This window comes from Ipomoea triloba, chromosome 5, assembly GCF_003576645.1.
Source record: "Ipomoea triloba cultivar NCNSP0323 chromosome 5, ASM357664v1".
NCBI lineage: Eukaryota > Viridiplantae > Streptophyta > Magnoliopsida > Solanales > Convolvulaceae > Ipomoea > Ipomoea triloba.
The window spans coordinates 25,673,382-25,685,408 of NC_044920.1; the positions used below are offsets into that span (position 1 = coordinate 25,673,382).

Consider the following 12,027-nt stretch of genomic DNA (forward strand, 5'->3'; position numbering starts at 1 on the left):
AAAAACAAAAAAAAAAAAAAAAAAAAAAAAAAATCAACAGTCCTTACAATGTAAGGACCGACCTATATATACAAGAATAAATTTTAATGGCTTCTTAAATGATCCTCAACATGTCCCAAACATTTCATGAGTGAAATGGGTACTCATAACATGCAGTTGTAATGAACGGCTATCGATTAGCTTTCGTTTCTCCAATCTCACGCACGGACCCAACCCTTACTTCTCATGCTAACTTGACCCTATGGAGTCTGCCTCTTTTACTCTCTAGCCTAGCTTGAGTTTCGTGAGCTTAATCTAATATATCCATCACTAGCTCACACATTTCGAATTTTAAGATATCGATAATGAGAGAGAGTGATTACACCAATTTAAACGACGCTCACACTTTGATTCGAACTTGGTCATTTCGAACGAAAAATTCAATATTTAATTTTTCTTTTCCTAACCGACATCAACGGGTTTTGGTGATGAGTTGATAATCACAACTTGCCTCCTGTGCCCTCTACTAGCCTTGCCTGGCCCCTCCTCCACTGCACCCCCACCCCTTCTCTTTCGAAAATCTACACATATTTTCCATCAACTCCCCATGTCACAATTATTCAAATTTTGAAATTTGAATTTGAATTCAACATTTTCTTTTGGTAAATTTTAATTTTGGTCAACTTCTCAAATATGGCAAACTTCATTTTTTTTCCACATCATTTTCTTACTCCATAGTAAATTTGTAAAATCACACCCCATCCTTTTCCATTTCACCACAATCCCTTTACACCATTTCCTCCCTATTACCTCCTCCTTTGGTCAACCGAGCCCAAGTCCTTCCCAGCCCGAGATCAAAATAACAAAATGTCAGACTTTGTTTCCTAAGTCAAATTTTCCCGCTTTATTCAGTTTTTTTTTTTAACAGTCTCCGTGCCCAGCACCGCTCTTCTTTCCTCCTACTCTATCTATTCTTCTCATTTACTAAAAGTGATGGTGGATTTGGAATAATTGATGGTTTGGCCAGAGGCTGAAGCAAAAGACTCAATGGCATGCTTTAAGGCATTTGCCTCTAATGTAGTTGCTTTACAGAAAATGTAACAGTCATCGGCAAAGAATAGGTTGGTTATTTGGGGAGCGCCTCTGGCAATGGCAATGCCATGAATGGTTCCCAAACTTTGTAATTTTTGGATCATAAGGTGGAAGACTTCAAGGATTAAAATGAAGACGTAAGGAGACATGGGGTCACCTTGTCTGAGACCTCTCCGAGGATGAACAGAACCAATAGCCCTACCCTCAAGAAGAATGGTGTAACTGACAGTGGAAATCATTTCACGAATCAAGCTAACAATGTGGTCGGAGGAAGTTACCTTTGCCTACCTTCCCTCATTGGCAGAAACAAAAGAGAAATCCTCGGTTTTATCAAAGATAAAGTGTTAGGGAGAATTAAGAGCTGGACTCACAGATTCCTTTCTAGAGCAGGCAAGGAAATCCTACTCAAAAACGTAATCCAAGCTATCCCAACCTTTGCAATGAGTGTCTTCCTTCTGCCTATTGAGCTGGGAAATGATATTGAGAGAACTATGAATAGCTTCTGGTGGGGTTGCGAGGGTGAAAGGTCCAGAGGAATCAGATGGAAAAGTTGGGACAGATTATGTGTACCTAAACGTTGGGAATTCTTGTGAATTACCCAAACTCGTTGGTGGCCAGGACTTACAAAGCCAAATATTATGCTAATGGCAATTTTCTTGACGCAAACCTGGGCAACAATCCCTCCTTTATTTGGAGGAGCATCCTTGAGGCTCAGACCACCCTTAAACGATGCAGTAGATGGAGAGTGGGTGATGGGAAATCCATTAATATATGGAATGATCCTTGGCTTCCAAGTACTAACTGCCCCTATGTTCAAAATGTTAATCCGGTCATTCAAGGAATCACCAATGTGGCTGATCTCATTGTTCCAAATTCTTCCAAGTGGAATGAACATCTTATCACCTCCCTCTTTGAGCAAGCTGACAGAACATTAATTCAGAGTATTCCACTTGCTGATTCTAAGGTGTCTGACAAAATCATTTGGACTGAGGATGATAAAGGAACCTACACTGTTATAATTATCTCATGGGAAGTTTGGACCCAGCTATAATTCCTGTCTGGACTAGATTCTGGAAGTTCAAGCTCCCTCCAAAAATAAAAACATTCTTTTGGCAGCTCTGCTCTTCCTCACTGCCAACTCACGATTGTTTAAGGTAAAAAATGGTTCAAGTCCCTGATGTCTGTCAGATCTGTAACAATGTTGAAGAATCAGCCTTTCACCTATTCATACAATGTCCTCTCGCAAAACAATGTTGGGATATCCTGGGAGATGTTAATTATTCATCAAGCACCACCTTTCTTGAATGGATTGTCCTTCTCTTTTCATCAAAATCTGATCATGATCTATGTGTTATCATTTCTATATGTTGGAAGATCTGGGATGCAAGAAATGAAAAAATCTGGAATAGTACCATCCTTTCGGCCTCCCATATTTGCCATTCTGCTAAGCATTTCTATTTTGATTGGTCTGCTGTTAATAATGTTATGAATGCTTCTGCCAGGAACCTTGTTGACAGCACTGGTTGGTCAAGGCCCCCTCCCGGCTTTCTCAAGCTCAACGTGGACGCGGCTCTTGATCAAGAAAGCAACAAGATGGGCTTCGGATCGGATTCATCCTTCGGGACTATACTGGTAAATTCATTGCTGCATGGAGTAACGTCTTCACACCAGCTGAGGCGGAGGCTATGGGCATTCGCGAAGCTCTGAAGTGGATGAAGGATCTCAGCATTGACAATCTCCTTCTCGAGAGTGACTGCCAACAAGCCATCAATGGCATCCTACATACTTTATTCTACTTCATACTTTGATCTCATTATTGATGATATTAGATACATAGCTTCTAGTTTTGTCAACTTAAGCTTTTTGTTTGCTAAACCGTCTGCGAACAGGGTTGCCCATTGTCTAGCTAGGGAAGCCTTGTCATTGTCTGACCGTATGGACTGTTTCTCCTCCCCGTTTTCATCCATTGCTCATGTTTTGAGCTTGGATCTTATTTAATGATATTCAACCTTTTCTTTTCATAAAAAAAAAGAGCATCCTCAATAGAAGAAAATTTTCTTAATTTTTTCAAGACACATAAGAGAGAGGAAAGAGAGAAAAAGATGAGAAAAAAAAAAGAAGGAAAAACAATTGTTTTTGGAAAAAAAAAATAATTTAATTTACGCGCCCAAACGCGTGCACGTCATGCACACGCCAATTGGGTGTGCATGGTGTGCTCAATGCGCCGATTCGTGCTGTTTTTTTTTTTTTCCTCTATCCGCATAAGCCCCCAAAACAAAAAACAAACAAAAACACTTACTGCAAATTTAATTTCTTATCATTCCTCCACCCTCTCTTTTCTATCTTACAATCTCTTCCCTCCATCTTGGCAAAAAAAAAAAAAAACTATGGGGATGTTTAATATATGGGGATGTTGGTAGTATTCTTAATTCAATTAAGCTCTCAAATTTCTACATGAATAATGAATTGTTATAATATAATTTCTTATATATCTATATGATATATGTTTAATATATATTATATTTATAATAAAGTTTAAAATTAGTGTGTGTATATGTTTACACACACTTACTGTATTAATTTTAATGTTAAACTAACAATTTGTGATATGATAAGAACATATAGAAATAAAAATTATATATATAGAACTTTAAGATTATATAGTATAGTTTTGTTATTTAAAAATAACTTTTGAATGTAGACTTATTTGAGTTTATAGAATGTTTTAAATAATCTTGTTAACTCCGTACGTATATGTCAACAGAACTTTTTTTTTTTAAAATAAAATGTGATAATAATTAGACTCTGAATAATTAATCAAAATCTACAACAAGATACTGAATTAATCGTTGGAAGGGCTTGTGCAATTCTCCTATTTTTTGTTCTGATTTAAAAGGTCTTTGGTTGGTCACTTGTTTGTGAATTGTGGGTAGAGATCGAGTTCTTTCCCTTAAAGGTTTGGTCTAATGAGCTTGTCAATTTCTTATTCAGTTCAAGGTCGAGGTAAAGGCAAAAACAACATTATATTGCCTTGAATCCTATCCATTTGAGTATTGGGTTTGGGTGCCACTTCTTTGTCTATTCATCTCGCTTATCGGTTGGTGACTTGCGTCAGTTGCGTGTCAAATTGCCTTCACTTTTAACTTTATTAGCTTACATGTGTGTCTTTTGTAATTACGAATTATTACACAATAGTTTGATTTATTCCATAAGAAATAGCGGTGAGTTTCCTTCGTCAGCTGAAAACTTAACATAATTATCATAAACCTAAAGTTATATTACTAAAAGAAGAAACAAAATTAACAAAAATTAAAATAGCGGCAGCCAATGAATCAAGGTTACTATTGAAAGGCGGCTGAAAGGAACAGGCAATCTTCTTTCTTTGTTATTATAAAAGATAGGATAGGATTTGATATAGTCAGACTATTTAAGACATAGTTGGTGTCCAACCTCCAATAAGCACCAAAGGTCAATTAATTAAGCCTCTGGCTGCTGGTTCACAGATAACAAGCAATCATGTTTCTGCCCAGGATACACTGCGTATTAAACAAATAATATAATTATTTCATATTAGAATATTATCTGAAACTCTATTCAATTATTATATATATTATTGAGTAATGCTTGGAGAAATATGATTTCAAAGAACACATGGAAATTGGATCGAAGCTAATGAAGCTTCAATTCAAATGGGCATAGTAATTGGTATCTAGAAGAATAAAGGGTTACTGTTAGTGCCTTCTTCTACAAGTAGATATGACTGTTATTCTGATCTAATTCTTCAACGTATAAGTTGAAATTAATATTGAAAAAGGTTATTAAATTATAATTAATTTTGATTGTTTTTATCATTTTTTTTTATTTTTCTCCCAAAAGGTTGAATCTTCAACCACTAACTCGATAGAGCATCTAAATGATGTAAATCATGATAACTCGGTAAAACACAGGTAAACCCCACTCCTGACTGTGTGAGTAGTGAGTAAACCCTGCCGGCAAAGGACCACAAGGAAATCCAGCCTAGGTCATAGCTGACCGGCTCAAACCTAAGGGCTTGAGATTCGAACCCACGACTTCTCGACTGCAGGTGTAACTCTCTTACCACTTGATTTTTTATTTTTTTTAGTTGGATGTGGGGTGGGTTTTAAACCGTTAAAATCCAGCATGAATAAAGAAAGAAAAAACTAATATTAATTAAAAGTGTGCAGAAATTGAAACGGAAGATTATTAAAAAAAAAAAAAGAAAAAAAGGAGGAAATAATTGAAGCAATAAAATCAAAAGGTCAAACATGAGCAATTGACGTCAGCACATACATATAGAGGGGCATTTAGCCGCCATTAAGGACAAACAACAATAACATAACCCAGAGAAATTTTAGGTAATATTATATCATAGTCCAAATATGCTCCATGCTTCCTTGTTCCTAGCTTCTTCTTAAATCTTAATTATATGTTTTAATTTATAAATGACTAAACAAAATGGGGTGATCAATAATATATCCGTAATGTAATTAATGTACCTTAATTATTGTGCTTCTGGATGGTTTCCTAGAAGCTCTCTCAGCTCCCTTTTACTTTATATAAGTTTATATGACCATTTATTCAATATTTATCTTACATAAATATATAATTATTAATTAAAGTAAATAATATAATGCATTGCCAATTACCTTGTAGTCAAGTTGCATACACTGACTCTCTTAAATGGGAGGTCATGTGATTGGGCCTAATAGAGACGATATGAAACTTGGAAAAAGCTCAAGTATACATACAGGTTGTAAGTTGGTTAAATTAAATGTTTGAAATAATCTCGATCTCTCAATAGCAGCAAGAAGTAACTTTAAATTAGTCAAACTTCACTGTTATCTTACATTGTCAAAGGTTATGGTGTGATGAAATATATAAATTAATATAATATGTAGAAGCAAACAGTGAATGCATCTTATATAATAGCAACATAGTACCCAGAGTGAAAGACGAATTAAACTAAACAATTACTATGAAGTCACATTCATATGCTAGTACTTCTTTATCTTTATCTTCATCTTCATCTTCATCTTCCTCGTCGTATTATCCAGTTGAAGTGCATCAGTACCGAGAAGGCAAAGGGAAAGGAGGAACCAAACCACAACCTTCTTCATATCAATCCTCAATCCATGGTAGGGTTCCGAAACCCATGACTAAAAAGCTGCCAATAGCTCCATTCCCACGAACACCACCTAAGATTTACAAGGTGGAAGCTGAGAAGTTTAAGGAAACTGTCCAAATGCTGACGACCGAGCCTGGGTTCCAATCCAACAACCCTAGCAGGCGTTTGCAGGAAGTGGCTCCTCCTCCCCTCAATCTCAAGCCCAGAAAATGTAGTCATAATAATGAGATAAGATCTGAAACAACGTTACTTGAAGGAGACATCCCACCGATTCTATCGCCCAATTTTTTGGGTGACGGGTTTAGTCAACTCTGGGTGTTTAGCCCGATTGGATTCGGGCCTCTCTCGCCTTCTTCCCTTGCACAATGGGCACCCATTCTTCCCAGCCCGGGAACACTCTCGTCCCTATAGGCAAGTGCAGTTCGATCTCTAAATTTCTAGCTGAACTGTGATTGCGGGTTTTCCTTTTTAGTCCTTTTTTTTTTAGGTTTCCAAGCAATTATGTTTTGTTATTATGGTTGTTGTTGGCAAAGCTGGTTTAATCAAATGATTGAGATTATGAATTAAGATTGATTTATAATCCATCTGATTAAATAACCTTTACCAAATTACATAGTACCTTCTTTATGTTTGCATGGCGACTACGCATGATGTCAATATGTTAATTACTCTTTATGGTATTGTATTTTGGGAACAAGACAGGACCACTAATAAAAGTTCCACTTTTTACTTGAACATAACATTACAGCTCTAAATTAAACGTGTTTAACATGTACTAAAAATATAATTATCCTATTTACATGGGATATACTATACGCTAATTAATTACAGAAGCCGATATATTGCATTTAGTATTTTATGGGTCTGAAATAGTTGTTGGAGAATTTCTCAACCTGTGCCCACAGCAATCCTCCTAGCGAAAACCCAGGTTTTTCACCACTGGACGAGGTTGTCTGACTAAGCCTGCCGGGTGACTTGTGAACCACCAGAACAGTGCCGCCGATAATTTCTTTTCTCAGGGATTCTAATGTTTCTGGTTTGACAGTCTGCCCTGAGACATCTTTTAAATAGAATGTACCTTCTGCCCTGTCGCCTCGGGTTCCGATCTCGGCCATGGTTATGGACAGACCGTTCTCTCGGAACACCCTTGTGATGTCTGATAATAGGCCTAATCTGTTCTGTGTGCAAACGTCTAGTCTCAAACCCTGTAGACGATATGATGTAGTTAACATTATGTCACCATAGATAATAAGGTATAAAAGTATAAAACCAACATTAAAAGGTTGAATAAATCGAAATTTACATGAGAAATTCTCCTCTCTGTTGCTGCAATCAGACATTGAGTCAGTCTGTGCCTTTCAATTTCGGAATTCAGAGTCCATCCATCCTTGTGCCTTATATAATACTCCTGATATTTTTAGGCATGCATATACACAATTATAAAGTATATTAAAAATCTGCGAGTGTAACTATTAATATAAGAGGGGAAACTCCAACCAAGTTAGACTGTTAAAGGACTTAGTAACCACAAAATTATAAATTTGACTCTCAACAGGAGCAACCTATTGGCCTTCTTAGTTTGAGTCTGTCAGCTATGGACAACCTAGGCTGATCAGCTAGGGTTATAAGACAGCATTTATCCAATATCGGGTAGTGACTGAGAGGTTTTACCTGGAAGGATTTGGAGTCATGGGAGCTAATGGAAGCATGGAAAACAACATAATGCATGTCTGTTAGAGCACAGATGGTGTCAAACAGCAACTTGGGTCGGTCTCCACTTCTTATGGTAACAATGGAGTAGCCTCTCTCTTCACAGTTCTCAATTTTGATGTATGTTTCACTGGTGCAGCTTCTTTTCCTGTAACACCTCCCATCATCGTCACCGTTACCACGTTCAGGAGCAGAGCAGCATTGCTCGTAGTCGCTGTCCCCGGCTAGCAACTGGTGCAGCCGCCTCTCGGTATGCGTCTGCCCAGGCCCGGCCTCAGACAGCCTCATCACACTCCTGCTCCCCCCGCTGCAGTGATGGGCGTCGAGGACGTTCTCGAGCTGGGACAGAAGGCGTGGCAGCTGGGAGGGGTCGTCCACGTAGAGAATGCAGGCTGCTCGGGCGTTGTGCGTCCACACCACGGCTGCAGAAATGTGGCATCCCGTCTCGGCTAGCACGGCCGATATCTCGGACATGAGTCCGGGTCTGTCTGTTGTGGTCATTTCCAGGGCTGTGTGGTTTGTCAAGACATGCCACGGCCTAACGTCTCTGCCAATACAGGGCCCCGGCCCCTCCCGGTCCTCCCTCGACCCCATTTTATTTTCACTAATGGACTGTTACACAAATTAGGCATTTCCATATGATTCACATTTAATTCTCTGAGGTTTTATTATGACATAGCAGAAAATAACAAACAACTAACATACGAACCTGTTGAATGTAACGGATAAGTTTTTCGTCAGTAATTTTGCAGCCCAGTCTGTCCTTCACGTGGAATACTGCCAAACATGCAACAACATCACCCAAAATTATTAGTTAGTCAGGTTATTGAATTAGTAGGGTTTACTCAGTGCATACTATCTGATAATGCTGTGAGTTTCCCTCGTCACGGCACAAACTACTTATACAGATAAGCTAGGCAAGTATTTCATGTTTTTGAAAAATCTTTTCTTTATACATAAAAGAAAGAGAGAGAAGAGTACACTAACCATCCATTAACCAACCACCATCAGAGCAGATATAAGACTTGGAAATGAGGAGATCAAGATCTGTCAGAACTTGGACCATCTCCAGCAATATCCCATGCTTATTTGCACTGTCAACCTGCCACCATAAAATATCCCAAATGAAAATGATTGATTTCCTATCTCGTTTCTTCTGAATTAACCAATAATTAATTTAATAGAGACTATATATTTATATTTATACTTATATATTATATGCTCAACAACCAATAATTAATTTAATAGAGACTATATATTTATATTTATACTTATATATTATATGCTCAACACGGCCTGACAAAAAAAAAATTGCATTCATTCACTCAAGGGCCAGAAAAGGACGTTCAGGAACTAGTTAAATGCCCATTGCTTAATCAACAAGTACCAACTAGTAAAAAATTAATAATAAATAATATATATAATACAACAAGGTTAAGACAACGGGTGCATACTCAGCTCCCATATGGCAAATATTAATTAAGGTCGATGAATGCACAGTAGAGTGCCACTATTACAATGCAAACACCCTCCAACTTGCTTAGTTGTTTTCAGTTTCAGCTATATATATATATACACACAAACTAAAATGAGCTGTTAACTTAGAGATCTTTGGCGTCATCCGTCCACCAATATTGACCATATGTATTATTATCTTAGAAAACAAGAAACAATTGAAAAATTAAAAAAAAAAAAAAAAAAAAAANCAAACAACTAACATACGAACCTGTTGAATGTAACGGATAAGTTTTTCGTCAGTAATTTTGCAGCCCAGTCTGTCCTTCACGTGGAATACTGCCAAACATGCAACAACATCACCCAAAATTATTAGTTAGTCAGGTTATTGAATTAGTAGGGTTTACTCAGTGCATACTATCTGATAATGCTGTGAGTTTCCCTCGTCACGGCACAAACTACTTATACAGATAAGCTAGGCAAGTATTTCATGTTTTTGAAAAATCTTTTCTTTATACATAAAAGAAAGAGAGAGAAGAGTACACTAACCATCCATTAACCAACCACCATCAGAGCAGATATAAGACTTGGAAATGAGGAGATCAAGATCTGTCAGAACTTGGACCATCTCCAGCAATATCCCATGCTTATTTGCACTGTCAACCTGCCACCATAAAATATCCCAAATGAAAATGATTGATTTCCTATCTCGTTTCTTCTGAATTAACCAATAATTAATTTAATAGAGACTATATATTTATATTTATACTTATATATTATATGCTCAACAACCAATAATTAATTTAATAGAGACTATATATTTATATTTATACTTATATATTATATGCTCAACACGGCCTGACAAAAAAAAAATTGCATTCATTCACTCAAGGGCCAGAAAAGGACGTTCAGGAACTAGTTAAATGCCCATTGCTTAATCAACAAGTACCAACTAGTAAAAAATTAATAATAAATAATATATATAATACAACAAGGTTAAGACAACGGGTGCATACTCAGCTCCCATATGGCAAATATTAATTAAGGTCGATGAATGCACAGTAGAGTGCCACTATTACAATGCAAACACCCTCCAACTTGCTTAGTTGTTTTCAGTTTCAGCTATATATATATATACACACAAACTAAAATGAGCTGTTAACTTAGAGATCTTTGGCGTCATCCGTCCACCAATATTGACCATATGTATTATTATCTTAGAAAACAAGAAACAATTGAAAAATTAAAAAAAAAAAAAAAAAAAAAACTTGGATCGGAAAAGCATAAACAAAGAGACAGATAGAGACCTTCACAAGCGTGCAGTCTCGGCATGTATCATTGTCAATGCAAACCCTGAAATTAAGTCCAGAAAACCATGACTAACAGTTGACGATTGATTTAATATAATTAGTTGCTATCAGAAATTAATGATGTTTTTAATTTGGATAATGAAAACATAATAACCTGGGAGGGTGGATTCTTTCTATGATTGATTCCACTGCCGGATCAACATACGGCTTGTAACCAATCTCCATTTCCTCAGATTACAGAGCTTCAGATGTTGCTATCCAACCCAGGCCAGCTGAAATATTAACATCAATATACTCAATGTTACTAATTAAGGAAAAGAACCTAGCAGCTATGGAGCATGAACAATTGCATCATTTGCTATTGAATCGGAGGAAGAAATTAAAGATGGATGCTTTAATTTAGCTAACAGAGATACCAAAAGTAGCAGCTAATTAAAACAGTCTTAAATTTCAAATCTTTCATGCTTTCTTGAAAAACCAAAGAAAAAGAATTATTTCTGGGGAACCAAAAACTGGGATTTTTTCACGTAGAAATGATTACCTAGCCGGAAAGAAAGCTGGTTTGGCTTTGCAGAGAATGAAGAAGCTAAGTTTGGGTCTTGAAACTTCTTTGGAGCTTCCTTGTTAACAGAGAGAGACAGAAATATCGAGAATAGGAAACCCGAGAGAACGACAGAACAGATATATATACAATTCTATAGTCAAACCATTATTAATTCTTTATATATATTTATTAATTGTGTATAATTAATCACGCAAGAGATTCGGCTAAAGTATATCTTAATGACGATCTGTCAGTGGAGTAATGGAGTGAGTTATCCTGGTGTAAATATGCATCAGCAATCATTATAAACATGTACCTAAATCTTAAAGATATTATTAATGACTCCGAAATTTAATGATTAATCCTACGATACGTCCAAATCTGTGGACAGGAGTGATTAGGATAGGTGGGAAGGGATGCAGCCGCCATGAAATGTGGCAAACTCAGGCAGGGTTAAATGTGACGTGGCGAAACGATTTGGCATATGCCTGGCTAGCTGCGGCGGCTCGCAGCTATAGGAAGGTACCGCGTGGCAAGATTGGTGGCCCACAATCTGTGCCCGTGGTGGATGTTTTGGTGTCGTGTCGTATCCATGTTGTTGGGCTGAATTGTCGGGTGGAGAATTTAATTGGATCGGATCGACGACTTTCTTCTGGTTTGGCCCAGTCATGTCCGATCCAGTTCATATCTTTTCATAATTTCATCCTCAAAATGCAAAGTGTTTCGTTCTTAGAACAATATGTTCTATTGTTGTGATCTAGTGTCACTCGGTTTACACTCTCACATAAAAA

At 37.1% G+C, this 12,027-nt stretch overlaps 3 protein-coding genes across 5 annotated transcripts; 2 read left to right on the forward strand and 1 right to left on the reverse strand.

Moving 5' to 3' along the window:
- Positions 1–2,232: 2,232 nt before the first annotated feature.
- LOC116020471 lies at positions 2,233–2,778 on the forward strand. Its single transcript, XM_031260944.1, has one exon. The coding sequence runs from the start codon at positions 2,233–2,235 to the stop codon at positions 2,776–2,778; it is 546 nt and encodes a 181-aa protein (XP_031116804.1).
- A 3,289-nt stretch (positions 2,779–6,067) lies between these two features.
- LOC116020472 lies at positions 6,068–6,628 on the forward strand. Its single transcript, XM_031260945.1, has one exon. The coding sequence runs from the start codon at positions 6,068–6,070 to the stop codon at positions 6,626–6,628; it is 561 nt and encodes a 186-aa protein (XP_031116805.1).
- Positions 6,629–6,925: 297 nt separating this feature from the next.
- On the reverse strand, positions 6,926–11,376 carry LOC116018895 (ACT domain-containing protein ACR1-like). 3 transcript variants are annotated; one of them, XM_031258921.1, is made up of 8 exons: positions 11,234–11,376; positions 10,847–10,964; positions 10,690–10,735; positions 9,932–10,046; positions 8,637–8,704; positions 7,889–8,539; positions 7,521–7,625; positions 6,926–7,422 (listed from the first exon to the last, which is right to left on the reverse strand). In XM_031258921.1, the coding sequence occupies exons 2-8, from the start codon at positions 10,915–10,917 to the stop codon at positions 7,066–7,068; spliced, it is 1,413 nt and encodes a 470-aa protein (XP_031114781.1). In that variant the 5' UTR covers positions 10,918–10,964; positions 11,234–11,376; the 3' UTR covers positions 6,926–7,065. The 3 variants fall into 3 exon arrangements, with proteins under 3 accessions (XP_031114781.1, XP_031114783.1, XP_031114782.1); XM_031258923.1 differs by lacking the exon at positions 8,637–8,704 and adding an exon at positions 9,642–9,721 and having other exon boundaries at positions 11,234–11,373; XM_031258922.1 differs by lacking the exons at positions 9,932–10,046; positions 10,690–10,735; positions 10,847–10,964; positions 11,234–11,376 and adding an exon at positions 8,915–9,065.
- Positions 11,377–12,027: the final 651 nt, after the last annotated feature.

Excerpts from the sequence above, each read along its gene's own strand:
- LOC116020472 (XM_031260945.1), top strand. The coding sequence starts at position 6,068 with ATGAAGTCACATTCATATGCTAGTACTTCTTTATCTTTATCTTCATCT.
- LOC116020471 (XM_031260944.1), top strand. The coding sequence starts at position 2,233 with ATGGTTCAAGTCCCTGATGTCTGTCAGATCTGTAACAATGTTGAAGAA.
- LOC116018895 (XM_031258923.1), bottom strand. The coding sequence starts at position 10,917 with ATGGAGATTGGTTACAAGCCGTATGTTGATCCGGCAGTGGAATCAATC. Across the intron at positions 9,722-9,931 it reads TGGTGGTTGGTTAATGGATG|TATTCCACGTGAAGGACAGA; the intron begins GTTAGTGTACTC and ends CATGTTTGGCAG. Across the intron at positions 7,423-7,520 it reads CAGAGAGGAGAATTTCTCAT|GGTTTGAGACTAGACGTTTG; the intron begins GTAAATTTCGAT and ends TATCGTCTACAG.